General features: G+C 39.8%; 1 protein-coding gene across 1 annotated transcript in view; it reads right to left on the bottom strand.

Moving 5' to 3' along the window:
* Window positions 1-269: 269 nt before the first annotated feature.
* Window positions 270-17,517, bottom strand: part of LOC115215490 (U-scoloptoxin(05)-Sm1a-like) — a gene marked incomplete at its 5' end in the record, with an annotated part of 49,120 nt that continues 31,872 nt past the window's right edge. Inside the window, one exon of the mRNA XM_029784653.2 lies at window positions 270-610. Within this exon, the coding sequence (XP_029640513.2) occupies window positions 387-610 (224 nt within the window). The remainder of the gene's footprint in view (window positions 611-17,517) is intronic.

Raw genomic sequence — 17,517 nt, 5'->3', positions numbered from 1 at the left:
ACCACGCCCAACACGCCCGACTTAGCGTTATTTAGCCTACACACTTTCCAGGCCACATCTTTTTCTACCCCATAATTTCTTTTGAATGAACAACCCATTACTACAACTACACAACCACATAGCTTCATGTGATGATCCAGCCGAGTATATATACACGCAAGTATATATACATAAATATATACATATATATATATTCAGGTATATATGTTCATATATATGTTTATATACATTTACACATGCATATGCATATACACTCACATACACACACACATACATACACACACATACATACACACACATACATACACACACATATATATATACATCGATAAAGATATAGATAGATATATATATAACACATATGTTTGTGTGTATTTATCTGTGTCCTAGGATACTGCGACGACAAGAGCGATTAGAAGTGCAAACGCCATAAGAATTCTAGCCACTGGATGCCGGCTCGCAGTATTACATCCGTCAGTATCGCAGGAAACCAGACAGCCATACAGTCGTTCGGGATCCTTTGATTCGTCTTTGACATACCAAATGGCTCCACAGTGTCTACCCCAGTCAGTTTTAGCACAATTCCGGACCACAATGGTTGAACCATCCTCTGTAAAAGAAAAAGGAAAAAAGAATTGCATTAAAACATTTGAAACATGTTTGTGCGCATGCGTGCACTTGGGTATATGGTGTATGGTGAGTCTGTGCCACATAGAAATTAAAACAAAGAGGAGTGAACTCATACACTATGTGCATTATATGTGTTTCTATTTATGTTCGTCTCTATACACACACTAACGCACACACACACGCACACATACGCACACACACACATAGACAGGATTAAAGAAGAACATACATATTTAAAGATTCACTACACTTGTTTCAGATACATTCTTTATTGATGAATATTTTGATAACAACGATTACATTATGAATAAACCGTTTTCCTCAGGTGTTCAAAATATATTTCGGAGAATATATTACAGGATGTCGAACAAAACACTCTGTTAGCCATCTTCAAAGAGACTGAAAATATATTGAGAACTTTCTTAATTGAATTAGCTGTGATGGAAACATGGAAACACGCAGGTTAGAGGTCAGTGGGCTATAAAAGCTACATACGACTCATTTAAAATTTATTTATGCCTTCAGATGGGACTAGAGGGATAAATAGAGATAAAGAGATGAGAGAAAGACTCAGAGATGAAGGCAGAGAGATAAGAGAGAGAAGGAAGGAAAAGGGAGAAGGAACAATAATGAAGGGGCCATATTTGTGAAAGATGATTCGGCCAAGGTCTATGTATGTATGTATATGTATGTATGTATACAACGAGCTTATTTCAATTTCCGCTTTCCAAATGCACTCAGAAAGCTTTGGTCAGCTCGGTGTTATAGTAGACGACTCTCGGCCAAAGTACCACGCAATGGGATTGAACCCTGATTTATGTGGTTACGAAGCTAACATCTCCCCTCAGTGAGATAGATAGATAGATAGTTATGTGCATACACGCAGACACAGGTAGAGAAACAGCTGCTTGCATAGAGACACGCATATGAACACATGTAAATGCAATATAACAATATATATATATATATATATATATATATATATACAACCACACACACATACATAACCATATACACACACTCATGTATATGTATTTATTTTCATAAGGGTATACGTATTTACAAACAGATATGTACTGACTAGTATACACAAAAGCTCCCATAGCAGAGGTGATGAAAGAGTTCATTAAAAAAGATATTTTGTAATGTTCATAAAATTCAATTGGCGCTTTCATACGTTCGTAGTAATCATCAGATTTCAAAATGTATTTAACTGACACTTGAGTTCGTCAAGAACTTAACTGTCAGTTATATATATGTACGAGTGGGAGGGCACTCAACAAATTTATTGGGAGGTACATGTATGGATCAAAACAATTTGATTCGAATGTTTTGGTACTCCGAGTTTCAAGCGCCATGTCAGCCATTTTGAATCACATTCAAACTGGCTGAAGACTAGCATCGCGCTTGAAATTCGGAGTATCACCGAATCTGAATCAAACTGTTTTGATCCATATATATAATATATATATATATATATATATATATATATATATATATATATATATATATATATATATATATATATATTTATATATATACTAGCAGTATCGCCCGGCGTTGCTCGGGTTTGTAAGGGAAATAACTATATAAGCATTTTTAGAGAGTTATAGCCAAAAAATAGCAAAAAAATGCATTAAAAATGGAATAAAAAATGATGGTAATTTTTTTTTTAAATCGTTGACTCATCGTAGACATTTTTAGAGAGTTACTTCCCTGATATAATAGCGAAAAAACGCATTAAAATGGAAAAAATGAGGGTTAATTTTTTTTTTAATCGTAGACTCATGTAGACACTTTCTAAGCCATTTCTGTTTTGGCGTCTTCAAGCCATGAAGTCGTTGTTCTAAAAGAACGCTGGTCTCCTTGACAACGCATTACGACGTTGATTTCTTTACACTCCCTTCCCCACAGCTTCACGAGGGAGGGAAGAAGGGGGAGAAGCAACACAGGTGCAACTGTGAGCGTGGACGCCAACTCCGCCGCCATCGACACACGAAAAAATATGCATTAAAATGGAATAAAAAATGATGTTAAATTATTTTAAAAATCGTAGACTCATCGTAGACGCGCGCTAATACCCAGACGGACTCGATATGAATCACGACTATAAGATACCCGAATTTGGTTAAACTGCACCGCAAAATGTGGGAGTAGTTAGGAATCTAAATCGAAGGGGACAAAGGAGAAGGAAAGATCCCGAGAAGGGAAGACAGAGGAAAAAAATTGCTGGCGGTGCTCACGAGGTCACATATCTAATGTAGGGTAATATTTTTTTCGAAAAAAATTCTTTTCGAAAAAATTTTTATCATACATTAGATATAAATTTAAGCGTTCACTTCCAGACTCTCTCACTCTGTGAGAACCTCAGTTCAAATCGCATGTGTCTCGAATGGGCTGGAGTATTTCTTTTTTGGATGTATTTGGGGTACTTAATTGTGCTCATGACTTAGTGTTTGCTTTTTCCATGGGTATGAGTAAGTATCTCATTTATATATTTCTTTTGCCACATGTATCACTGACGAAGGTAGAACTGTTATGAGCTAAACCTGAAATCGGTCCGATATGGTAATAAAGGAATTTTTAGAAATTTCTGTCGACCTTTTTCGAGTAGCGTGCGTATTGTGAAAAAATCATATGGTTAATGGACAATATGTCCAATTTTTCGGCATACTTGGCATTAGAAATTGTTTCGTTTGCCCTTATTTATGAATATGTATGTATATATATATTTCTAGTTTCAGCTCAGAGCTGCGGCCATGCTGATACACCGCGTTTAAAAAAAAAAAATATATATATATATATATAATATATATATATATATATATATATATATATATATATATATATATATATATATACATAAATACATACATACAGTTGTACGTGTGTGTGCGTGTGTGTACATATGCTCAGTCAAACTCGATTTAGTGCGAATTAACAACACATTTTATGAGGACTATCATGCCATAATACCAAAGTATCGTGTAATCGCAGTTACATATAATTCCGAAAAATCTTATATCAGCTATAATATCATGTTATTTACAACAGGGAATTTATTCTCAAGACATAAATTCCGCTCGAAAATCATCAGCCATCTTACCAAAATTGAATTATATATTTCGACGCTTTCACACGCATTCACGTCACGTACAAGGATTTGTGATATATTTCGTAGCTTCTGTACAAACAAAGATCACATTTTAAAGCATTTTATGTTAGAACGTCAGTGTCAACTGTACCCACTTGTCTCAAGGCCATGCTGGGGCAGAGTACTAAATATAGATTTTGTGAAATATATACATTTTAAAACTGGTATGCAAACCTACATGTATATATATAGAAACACTTGTAATAGTTAATTTTTAATTTCGAAACATGTTAAAATAAAGGAATTTCTAACTTTTCTTTTCCTTCATTTCCCGAATGAGAAAATTGCAAGTTTGACAACTTGCTAGAATACTTCTGGGAAAATATTGTTTTGCAATTATAAATTCTAATATAACTTATGTGGGAAAAATTATTTTTATAAATTGAAATATAAGCGTGTCTGCGCACCCGTGCAGTCACATATATACAGGCCCTCCACACACACACAGGCTCATACAAACATAAACCACATACACATGCACACACTTACTTGCACACAGATACACACATACACATATGAAAATATATTTAACGTATACATATTTATATATGCATAAATACACCCCACCCAACACACATATTGAAATGCATCGCAAGATATGCCTCGCATTCTAACTAAATCGTTAATTCTCTTTTTAGCTGTAACAGAACACTCCCTGAATAATGTAAACAAAATATTCTTATTAATCTTTCGTGAGCTCGACTTGACTTGGTTCAAGCCTATTTAAAATCTTCCACTGACCATTGAAATATGTATAGCTAATTGTAATTATATCCACTGAATCGGCCGGCTATATGGAATCGGTAAATCCGATTTGCATAGATGGTTTTATACTGAAAACTTATGCATTATAAAGTAAAATTTATAGAATACAATTGCACGTTGGTTGTGTCATTAAGAAGCTTCCTAACTATGTGGGTGGTTTGGGGTTACTATAAACTCTTCATCTCTCCCTTTCCAAAAGAATATATATTTTCCACACGATTCTGTAAGATGACCATTTCTAGCTAATTTCCTCTTAGATAAAGCAACGATATCAAGATCATAGCGTCGAAACTCCTTCGCAACAAGCGCAGTCCTTCGTTCAGGACATTCAAAGGACTCGCGGTCAAGCAGCGTCCGTACATTCCAACAGCCAATATTCAATATTTTATTTGGTTCTATCACAGTAGCATGATGACGGCCGGGTTCAGACTGTAAGGCTCTAGAGCCCCCGCCGGGCCAAACTCTTTTATCTGATGTGGTTCCAGAGTCCTTACTGCTAATTATTTTTATACTGTTTTGGCATATCATTGATTATTTGCTTTTTAAGGCTACAGCCAACCATTCAGTTGAGACTCACAGCACTCTCATCAATCATGAATTAGTTAATCAATTTAATCAATCAATCAATGCCGTTATTTTGCAATGCCTGTGCAAGAAGATTTTTTTTAAAGTGAGGAAAGGCTGTGCACTGAGTCAATCCCACTCACTATGCAACAGCAGCCATAATCCGAAAAGAAGAACAAGTCAACATCATCGGTAACCACTGAGCCGCAGGTTTTATGTCGGAGTTATCCCAGTTACCTGAGTTATCTTCTCCTAGAAGGATGCCCTATCAAAGGTTAGGAGTCCTTCACTCCCAATGGTTTAACCGCGCGATCGGGTATTCAGTCCGATTATTTCTATGTCCCCGCGCAAGATACATCCACAAACTGGATAAAATAGATATAAAGAAAACAAAAAGAAAAAACATACGATATATAAAAATATTGATATACAAAATATACATAAAATATATGATGTAAAGTATATAAAAATATATATAAAGAGCAAGCTATAAAAAGATACAATATATAAGATTAGTGAGAAAAGGGGATATATACAGTAAATATATAATTACACATTTATTGGATGGCCGTTGACTCTCAAGAGTTCCTCCGCTCTTTGACGGGTTTTGTTTTTCATCCCGCAGGATGTCCGATAAACACCCTCCTCACCAAGCAAGCTTGGTGGGGATGCCGGTTTAGTCGCCGACGGCCCGACCACGCGACAGGTTGTACTGGGTTACATGTTACCAGTAGCACTCGAAAGTGACCTGACAAATACATACATACATACATACATATGTGTATGTGTGTGTGTGCGTACACATACGCGTTTGCACACACACACACATACTCATTTACACCTACTCATGCGCAATGTAGCTCTAGTGCAATAACTGACACGGTCATCACTGGATGTGAGAAAATGACAATTCGATTTCCTTTTGAAATGTCATATTAACATATTTATTACTGTTTATGCTAATTTTCACGAAATCTTAAAACTGCATAATCTTTGTCATTATCATAACAAGGAAGAACAAAAAAATACGTAATTAATACGTAAACAATACTACAATACGGATGTGATCTTCATTGCTCTTGACGATGACTAATTGTTCGAACCAAGTGAATTCCTAAAGATGAAATTAACGTGTTAGTGGTTTAGTATCCAACATACCCATTTATCTTTAATGCAAATTTCAGTATGTATCACCGTGACAGAATGTCAGAAGGTTTGAACTTTGGATATAACGGACAAATCAGAAAAAATGAATAAGAATGGACCCCAGAATTATTTGTCCACCTTGGAATACTAAATGATGAAGTCGACCTTGGCGGGACTTGTAGTCATAGCGCAGAACATTCTATCTGTAGCCGCTAATGATTCTCTCTAACTTTTAGTCGACTTGTTGATCGACAGATATATGTTTGAATAAATATCTAAGTCTTAGTGTAAGAGGGAGGAAAGCGAATGTTCAACTGCTGAGAGTGTTAGGCTCACGATCGTTAGCTTCTTGGTTCAATTCTCGGACCGGGAAGTTCGTTGTTTTCTTGAACAAGATGCGTCACTGAACACGGCTCCAACACAATTAGCACTGTGGAAACCTGTGGCGAATTGGCGTCCTATTTAGTCATGCAGTCTTGTAATCTTATCCGCCTAAACATCTTAGGAAGCTGGATAAGTTACGGAATTTTGTTCCCTTAAATTCGAGACCGTAAGATGTTAAATAAATTTAAGCGAGATTTTAGAACGGTTAATGGGACCGAAATTAGCCTTCATTTCTCCAGACACAGTGTTGTCCACGCATTAAGATTGCATATCTTCGAACAAGGTTACATACAAGCATGCATGCATATATACATACATATATACATACATACATACATACATATATACATACATGCATGCATACATACATACATACATACATACATACATACATACATACATACATAAATACATAAATACATACATACATACATACATACATACATATCCTGTTGTTGATGTTGAAATTCCAATGAAGGAGCTTTGAATCTAGGTTAGAAACCGGCTCTTTCTCTACTGACAAGAAATCTTGAAATAAAACTGAGCAAAGGCATACACACATGCTTGCATGCATATACTGATAAATATGGACGGGCATAGAATATACGCTCTAAATATACTGATAGATATCTATCTATCAATAGAAAGATCAAAGGGAAGTTCGGCAAGCAATGAACTCGGAACATAAGTAAATGTACAAACTAAATGTTAAATATAATCACTTTTATCATTTACTGAAGAGAACGTATGTCTACTGTGAATCTGGACCATTTATCCCGCTCTGTATGAATGAAAGCTGTAGATCCATTTCTCAGAGGCTGAGAAACGCGGATAATAAACCATAAAATGCGTAATGTATTCATTAAAGTAGATGCGATTAATACAGAGATGAAAGATATATCCTTGAGGATTCAAACGACATTATATTTATAGCTATATAACGTATTGTGCTGTCTATATTTCCCACGTAATATTAATGTTTACTTATGAATATCAATTAATACGGCGGAACGGTTAAAATGATAAATTGATACACACTAAATCGTTTAGGTTATTTTATACTTGTAATAAATACCAAGTATGTATAGAGGTTGCTTCAAAAATGAAGTATTCTCCACCCTAGCTTTATAAACTTGCTCTAGTGTGCAAAAGTCAATGTTTAAGAAATTTGCTTTGCAACCAACTCCGTGGTTTTGAGTTTAGTCAAGTACGCAGCACATTGGACAACTGTCATCAACTTTAGCACCGGGCCGCCCAATGCATGGTGAACAAGCGTGGAGAGGAAAGCTGTGTGGAAGCCTAACGTGTGTATGTATATATATATATATATATATATATATATATGTGTGTGTATCAAATGAAATAAAAAAAAGAACATAAAGGATGTCGCGGTACACGTGCTTCAAGCTTTATAAAACAACTTATTCTTACATCAATGTATAATCGACATAACAGATAGTTTAAAGCTCTCTTCAGCCGCATGCAATTGCTATACCAAAGACCTGTATCACATTATGAAAAGTCCGAAAAGGAACATTTGGTATTATCTATAATGGTAGATATATTGAGTTTCACTGAGAAAGTATGTTTGTGAATCTTCATAATCAAATAGGTGTGCAGGGTATTATTGGACTTCGAAAATCCGTCCATACTGTATCATCAGTCGATATAGACACTCTAATAATACCCTGCACACCTATTTGATTATGAAGATTCACAAACATACTTTCTCAGTGAAACACAATATACCTACCATTATAGATAATACCAAAATGTTCCTTTTCGGACTTTTCATAATGTGATACAGGTCTTTGGTATAGCAATTGCATGCGGCTGAAGAGAGCTTTAAACCATCTGTTATGTCGATCGGGATAAGCTCTACAGACACGGCTCGAGAAACACGGGGCCGACCTGCCCGAGATGCGGTCAGTGCGACGAAACCGTTCTGCACGCACTCGTGCGGTGTCCAACAATTTCAGATCTGTGGGCTTATGTCGAACAACTGCTGTCACGTGTGGGACGAGTCGATTTATCGTCAATATTGTCACGCCTCCTTCCTTCAAACGGGAAGGAAGATCTATTTTCATCATCCTTGTAGCTATGGCGAAAGAATGTATCTGGTGGACGCGTCTGAAAGGATTGGAGACAAACACTTTCCTCTCTGGTCAATCTCTCATCAACTTCTTCAAGTACCACTTGAAAAGGAAAGTGAGAGTAGAGAGGCAGGTTTTGTCTAGCGAATGTTTTAAAAAAAGATGGGTGAATGTAGCAAGGATGGCACGTATGAATGACGAAACCACTTTGAGCATAATCCTATGAACCCAGAAATTGAAAACAGAGGGTTACCCACTTGCAAACAAATGTGGTAACATGTAACAATATTGACCGAGGTTACCGTGATCTTTTCCGTAGGCTTTTCTTCCCACAGATAAACCTCATCTGATTCCCCCTTTACACCTTACATCATGACACTGTGATACACGATCCCTATTGATCGTTTTTTTCTTCTTCTTCTTCTTTCCCTCTTACGATCCCTTTTGATCGAAAACCTACCACACTTTTTTTTCTCCCAAAAAAGAAAAGCTCTACTTTGTAATTTGTCCCGTCTGTATGCAGCCCTGTCTGGCTAATAAAGAAACATATCTATCTATCTATCTATCTATCTATCTATCTATCTATCTATCTATCTATCTATCTATCTATCTATCTATCTATCTATCTATCTATCTATCTATCTATCTATCTATATATATATATATATATATATATATGTCTGTCTATCTATCTATCTATCTATCTATCTATCTATCTATCTATCTATCTATCTATCTATCTATCTATCTATCTATCTATCTATCTACCTGCGACATCTCAGGCTCTTCGTAGACGACGGTGAACAGGTGTGGTCACCGTTTGTTGGGCACGCTTTGCCGCAGCTCGTCTCTATGACCGAACTGCAGTCGTGGATCAAAAAGAGGCTGAGGAAGGGCGAATGGCACCGCGAGTGTCTCGTTGCTCTCAAGCAACTCTGCCGGCCTGGGTCGACCTTGAGTGACTCCATCACAACCAAAGCATTCTATAGGGGATTAGCGGAGGGGAGGTACGACGACGAGCTCGGGGCGAACCTGGACGTCGACGAGGAATACCTGATTCGCCTGTTCGGGACGACTTTCGGGCCAGGGCCCATGGACAACTTCCAGAGATCTCTGGCCTGGCAGTGCTACCGAGAAGCGCTACCCGTTCGGGATAAGCTCTACAGACACGGCTCGAGAAACACGGGGCCGACCTGCCCGAGATGCGGTCAGAGCGACGAAACCGTTTTGCACGCACTCGTACAGTGTCCAACAATTTCCGATCTGTGGGCTTATGTCGAACAACTGCTGTCACGTGTGGGACGAGTCGGTTTATCAGCTGAGTCTATCGTCAATATTGTCACGCCTCCTTCCTTCAAACGGGAAGGAAGATCTATTTTCATCATCCTTGTAGCTATGGCGAAAGAATAAGGATTGGAGACAAACACTTTCCTCTCTGGTCAATCTCTCATCAACTTCTTCAAGTACCACTTGAAAAGGAAAGTGAGAGTAGAGAGGCAAGTTTTGTCTAGCGAATGTTTTAAAAAAAGATGGGTGAATGTAGCAAGGATGGCACGTATGAATGATGAAGCCACCTTGAGCATAATCCTATGAACCCAGAAATTGAAAACAGTGGGTTACCCACTTGCAAACAAATGTGGTAACATATATCAATATTGACCGAGGTTACCGTGGTCTTTTTCGTAGGCTTTTCTTCCCACGGATAAACCTCATCTCCTTCCCCCTTTACACCGTACATCATGACACTGTGATACACGATCCCTATTGATCGTTTTTTTCCCTCTTCCCCTTTTTTCTTCTTTTTTCCTTTTTCTTTTCTTTTGTTTCTTTTCCTTTTATTTTCTTTTTTTCCTTTTACAATTCCTTTTGATCGAAAACCTACACCACTTTTTTTTTGTTTCTTTTGTTTTTTGTATTTTGTTTTTTTCATCCCATCTGTGTGCAGCCCTGTGTGGCCAATAATGAAACTTATCTACCTATTTATCGATTTATCTATCTATCTATCTATCTATCTATCTATCTATCTATCTATCTATCTATCTATCTATCTATCTATCTATCTATCTATCTATCTATCTCTTTTGATAGTATTCGTTGACAGATCGGCTCGTAAGTTAACTACTTATTTTATTGTGTTTCTCGAAAAGTTTCGTTGTAAATTTTGCACACGGAGTGTGTAAGACACCCAGCTATCGTCTGGGTGTGTTTTCCGGAGGGGATTTTGCCCCTAGGGGCATTTTCAGCCTCAAATATATTTCACAATTTTGGCTGCAATAACTTGTTTTTTAACATAATGTCGGCGAAGCGTTTCTAGTAAATTACGAACGCTGTTCTCTTTCTTCTCGTTTGTATCCATTGTTTACGTTCCACATTGTCGTAGTGTTGTGACTTTCCAAACGCCCAACTTTCGTTTGAGCCTGTGTTAAATATAGAAATCGCCCATAAGGGCTGTTTCAATCTATTTTTATTTTTTTTCTCTTGAAACAAAAAAATAATAATGTCAAGAAATCTTATAGTGGAAAAATATTCTGCTATGTTTTCTGAAGAAAACTTTCCCAGTTTGCAAAATACAATCGACAAACGCGCTGACAGTGAAATGGATAATACTCAAACCACCACCACCACCACCACCACCACCACCACCACCACGTCATCCACTACCTCAACTACCAACAACAACAACGACAACAAGAATAACAGCAATTGCGACACCATTTCGATATCTGCAGCCACGGCTGTCTCTTCTGCCACTGACACCACCGCCACCACCACCAACAAAAACAACAATAACAACAACAACAATTCCGTTGAGACCTTGTTTCCTTCAACACCAAGAACTGAAGGAGATAAACAAAAGACTGTGACCACCAAACAAATTGACGAAAGCTGCTCAAACGCAGGAACAAATTATGCAAGTAATTTTCCACCCTTCCTACTTGCACAATCAAACCAAATACACCGATTTTACCAACTGCAGCCAACAACAACATCATCACCAGCAACAACAACAAATTTCGCCGAGGCGATAAAAGAAAAAAACAACAGATAAAAGATACCAAAGGAAGATAAAAGATACCTAACTAAGGAAGATGGCAAAGTAAAAATAAACATACCACAACAAATACTAGAAAATGAAAAAAAAAAGAACTATCATATATAAAATAATTAATAAGAAAACAAAAAGTCTAGAGAAGGCTAACACAAGCAAAATCGAAAAATGCTTGCAACCCATCTGGAACGTCAAGGAATACGTGACCTGGTGGAACAAGTTCGCGCATATACAAGTGGTTTTCCACACTGAAGAGTTAGCAAAACGTTTCTCAACGCTAACTCTTCATTCGGATGAACTCACATTAATACCAAGCTATCGTGGACAGAGAGTGACTAAGGTTACTTTAAACAACGTCCCAAAAATAGCGAACAATCTATGGCTAGCAAGACCACGTTGCTACATATGCTACAGTGAACAACATCTAAAAAAAGATTGCAAATCTGCCGCAAGAAAACAACAGCAACAACAACAGCAGCCGGAAAAAAACAAAAAAGCCAGCTTTACTACCCACACCACAGTTTGCACAAACAATAAAAGGATTAATCACAGAAAATCAACAAAAAACAAACCAACCCAACCAAACAACACCACCAAGTGCACCAAGAACAAAAACAACATCAACAACAACAACCAAGAATAAACCAACTCCCAAACCAAGAACATCTACCAAAAAGACAAGCATCGAAAATGAAAAAAACAATTACTACTCCAAATTCCCACAAAACTGACACCCCAAACAACACAACAATACCTACAATCATTCAAACACAAAATACCCACACCCAACCTCCAAAATCCCATACACCACACCCTAACGCTCACCAACCAACACCAACACCAACAACAAAATCAACACAGTCTAAAATAGACCCCAATACTTTTCCCCTCCCACTCTCTGATCCCTCTGACTTGTCATTAGATGAAGAAGACACAGAGGATTGGCAAATAGCCACAGGAAGGAGGGAAAAAAAGGGGGGAAAAATAATAGAAAAGATAACAAACAAAGCAGGAAGATTCACCACTCCCGAAACAAAAACATCCACAGAAAACGAACACAGCAACGCAAACACACCATCATCAAACCCCCCAACAATGTTGACAGCCATAAACACAAACAACCACGACCTAATGGAATACATTAGGTCAAACACCAACATAACTGAAAACGACATAAAAACAAATAACCACCCACGCACAACACCACCACAACACATTAAAATAATACACGTAACACAGAACACACACAGCACCCTGAAATCTCTCTACCCTGATGTAGTAGGGAGATTTCAAAAATACTTATCAAAGAAACTTTTTAAAAACCTCATGGGAGAAGAGAGTGAGGTGAAAAACAAAGGACTTTCGGACAATAAGTAACCTTTTCTCTCTCTTTTTTTTTTTTCGCACTTTCTTTTCGTGTGTAAAACACAATTTTTTTTATAGAAACATGATCAAAATAGGCAGTATAAATGTACGTGGCTTGGGATCGCCTTGGAAACAAGGCTACCTGTTAAACGATATCAAGTCACTAAATCTGCATATCATAGCCATCAGTGAGACCAGACTCCACAGCTCGCGGGCACTCCAGCACATGTTCGGCACACATTTCAACATTTATTTTTCTCCGTGTCTACAGAGAATGGGCGGAGGTGGCACCGCGGTGCTTCTCCGGAAGAGTTTGGACCTCAAAGTAAGAGCAATTGTCCTAGACCCGGAGGGTAGGCTGGTCGTTTTGGATGTCGATGGCAGCAATGAGCGTGCTTTTCGATTGATAACAGTTTATGCCCCGTCCTTAACAGGACGACCAGATTTCTTTCGACGTCTAGAGTCTTTCATGAGAACGTCTCGTCTTTTACTTTTAGTGGGGGATTGGAATGTCACCCTGGACACACATCTAGACTACGTGGGCAGAGATAGCAATAGAAGGGGATGCAAATGCCTCAAAGACCTGCTCAGACGTTTCCAACCGTCTGACAGGTACCGAATGGACCACCCGAATGTGCCAATGTGAACATGGAGTAACCGCATCGGGTCGTCCAGATCGTACTTAGTTAGAGTATTCTGTAGGACAATAGATAAAAATAGTGTAGGTTGTCCACAATTTCATATAGTCAGTTACACAGATCACAAGTTTGTGACTTGTACACTTGACTTAGATAAGACACATAGGCAGGGTCCTGGTTACTGGAAGCTGAACGCGTCTTTTACAGCACGACAGGTTTACAGGGACCGGATCAGCACATTAGTTAAGAGTGCTTTGACGGGTACCATCATCAACAACAGATGGTGGTATGCCCTAAAAAAAGCAATTAAAGCAGAATTAGTCAGGTACAGTAAAGTCCTAGCATTAGACCGAAATAGAATAGAGGGAGACTTAGTTAAGGTTTTAGAAGAGGCACTTAGAACTGGCATCGCGTCCAACGTACTGGCAGCGAGGTTGGCCCTCGACCAACACCTCAACGCCAAACACGAAGGATGCGTTGTCAGAGCTAGGATGCGTTGTCAGAGCTAGGATGCGTGCTCTGGGGAACGAAGGAGTTGGAGCCGCCCTAGAGGCCCGAGTGGTGGAGACGCAACGAGGCAACAGAGCCACCATCAAGTCTCTTACAGATGAACAGGGGCGCGAATTGCTCGAGCCTAAAAGGATGTGTGGGGCTTTTCAACAACACTTCACCCGACTGTTTGGGACAAGTGGTGGGGCAGAACGCAGTGTAGACTTTAGTGCCTACCTGCATGCCTTGCCACGACTCTCAGCAAGAGAGGTGGAGTCTTGTGAAAAGCATATCACAGCTGCGTACAGGATGCGATGGCAGGCTGCGCGAGAGACAAGTCCCCAGGCTTGGATGGTCTGCCCTACGAACTTTATTGCCATATGCCAGACTTGTTTGGAGGCGTCTTGGCAGCTGTCTACTGCAACTGGCAGCAAAACGGGAGTATCCCTGCTTTCGTAAAGCGAGGAGCAGTGGCACTGATTAAGAAAGACCCAAACAAGGGGGACATCATAGATAATTTCAGGCCCATCACTCTGCTCAACGCAGATTTGAAAATTTGGGCCAAGGTGTTAGCCGAGAGGTTGGCGCTTGTCATCAAGAAACTAGTCGACAAGGCGCAAACATGCGCCGTGTCGGGTAGAAGTATTCATGACAACCTCCATCTGATGCGCTACATCATAGACAGGGTAGTCAAGAATCCTGGCATGGGTGAAGCGCTGATCAATTTGGATCAATCAAAAGCTTTCGATAGGGTAGACCATCACTACTTGGAGGCTGTCCTTAAAGGGGCTTGTTTCGGTCCAGTTTTCCGCGGTTGGATCGCTGCCTTATACAGCGGCATCTGCTAAGTAGTTCGCGTAAATGGTCATCTATCCAGACCTTTTAACATCATGCGTTCGGTTCGTCAGGGATGCCCCCTCTCATCGCTTCTGTATGTATTGACTCTTGAGCCACTACTGCGGAAACTGGCGACGCTGAGGGGCATCCCACGAGAGCTGGGATGCGGGAGGAGCGTGTCTGCATACGCGGATGACGTCACCGTCATAGTGTCGAGCTACCAGCACATCGAGCTGGTCAGCGAGACACTATAAGAATATGAAGCGGTAACGGGAGCAAAAATTAACCGGGAAAAGTCAGTGGGGTTACGGCTCGGCACCTGGAGAAGCAGGCCCATGCCGTCCAACAGCGTCTCCATCGTGGGACGCTGGACGGACGGACCGGTTAAATTGCTCGGGGTCTGGTTCGGTCCGGACCTCCAAATGGAGAAGAACTTGGGCGAAATAACGACAAGGGTGGCTACTCTCACCCAGAAATGGGCTGAGAGAAAGCTATCCCTAAAAGGTCGGGCGGAGGTGGCGAACGCGTACATCGCATCCGTCATCGAGTATCGTCTGACCGTCGTGCCTTTACCTGACCCTACAATCCCCAAACTGGAACGTATACTCTTCTGCTTCCTGTGGAAGAGCAACGCTCCGATGTCAACACCCGCTAAATGGAGGGCTGGGCATGCCGTGGTTGATGATGCGCAGGCATGTGCTGAGACTACGACATCTCCGGCGCTTCATAAACGACGGTGAACAGGTGTGGTCGCCTTTTGTGCGGCGCGCTTTCCCACAGCTCGTCTCCTTGGCCGAATTACAGTCATGGATCAAGCAGAGACCGAGGTTAGGCTAATGGCACCGCGAGTGTTGCGTTGCTCTCAAGCAACTCTGCCGTCCGGGATCGAACTTCTGCGACTCCATCACAACAAAGGATTAGTGGAGGGGAGGTGCGACGACAATCTCGGGCAGAGTCTGGGCGTCGACGAGGAACACCTGACCCGCCTGTTCAGGACAACTTTCGGACCAGGACCTATGAACAATCACCAAAGAACCCTGGCCTGGCAGTGCTATCGAGAAGCATTACCTGTTCGGGATAAGCTCTACAGACACGGTTCCAGACACTGGACCGACTTGTCAGAGATGCGGTCAGAGCGACGAAAACGTTCTGCACGCACTCGTGCAGTGTCCAACCATTTCAGACCCGTGGGCAGTGCTACCGAGAAGCGCTACCCGTTCGGGATAAGCTCTACAGCCACGGCTCGAGAAACACGAGATGCGGTCAGAGCGACGAAACCGTTCTGCACGCACTCGTGCGGTGTCCAACAATTTCCGATCTGTGGGCTTATGTCGAACAACTGCTGTCACGTGTGGGACGAGTCGGTTTATCAGCTGAGTCTATCGTCAATATTGTCACGCCTCCTTTCTTCAAACGGGAAGGAAGATCTATTTTCATCATCCTTGTAGCTATGGCGAAAGAATGTATCTGGTGGACGCGTCTGAAAGGATTGGAGACAAACACTTTCCTCTCTGGTCAATCTCTCATCAACTTCTTCAAGTACCACTTGAAAAGGAAAGTGAGAGTAAAGAGGCAAGTTTTGTCTAGCGAATGTTTTAAAAAAAGATGGGTGAATGTAGCAAGGATGGCACGTATGAATGACGAAACCACTTTGAGCATAATCCTATGAACCCAGAAATTGAAAGCAGTGGGTTACCCACTTGCAAACAAATGTGGTAACATATAACAATATTGACCGAGGTTACCGTGGTCTTTTTCGTAGGCTTTTCTTCCCACGGATAAACCTCATCCGCTTCCCCCTTTACACCGTACATCATGACACTGTGATACACGATCCCTATTGATCGTTTTTCTTTCCTCTTCCCCTTTTTTTCTTCTTTTTTCTTTTTCCTTTTCTTTTGTTTCCTTTTTTTCCCCTTTCACGATCCCTTTTGATCGAAAACCTACGCCACTGTTTTTTGTTTCTTTTGTTCTTTGTTTTTTGTTTTTTTTTCATCCCCCAAAAGAAAAGCTCTACCTTGTAATTTGTCCCATCTGTGTGCAGCCATGTGTGGCCAATAAAGAAACTTATCTATCTATCTATCTATCTATCTATCTATCTATCTATCTATCTATCTATCTACCTACATATCATCTATCTATCTATCTATCTATCTATCTATCTATCTATCTATATATCTATCTATCTATCTATCTATCTATCTATCTATCTATCTATCTATCTATCTATCTATCTATCTAACTATCTATCTATCTATCTATCTATCTATCTATATATATATCTATCTATCTACCTACCTATCTATCTATCTATCTATCTATCTATCTATCTATCTATCTATCTATCTATCTATCTATCTATCTATCTATCTATCTATCTATCTATCTATCTATCTATCTATC

This window comes from Octopus sinensis, linkage group LG9 (genome assembly GCF_006345805.1).
Source record: "Octopus sinensis linkage group LG9, ASM634580v1, whole genome shotgun sequence".
NCBI classification, from domain to species: Eukaryota; Metazoa; Mollusca; class Cephalopoda; order Octopoda; family Octopodidae; genus Octopus; species Octopus sinensis.
The sequence above is the reverse complement of the archived record's forward strand: the minus strand, read 5'-3'. Positions and strand labels throughout refer to the sequence as shown.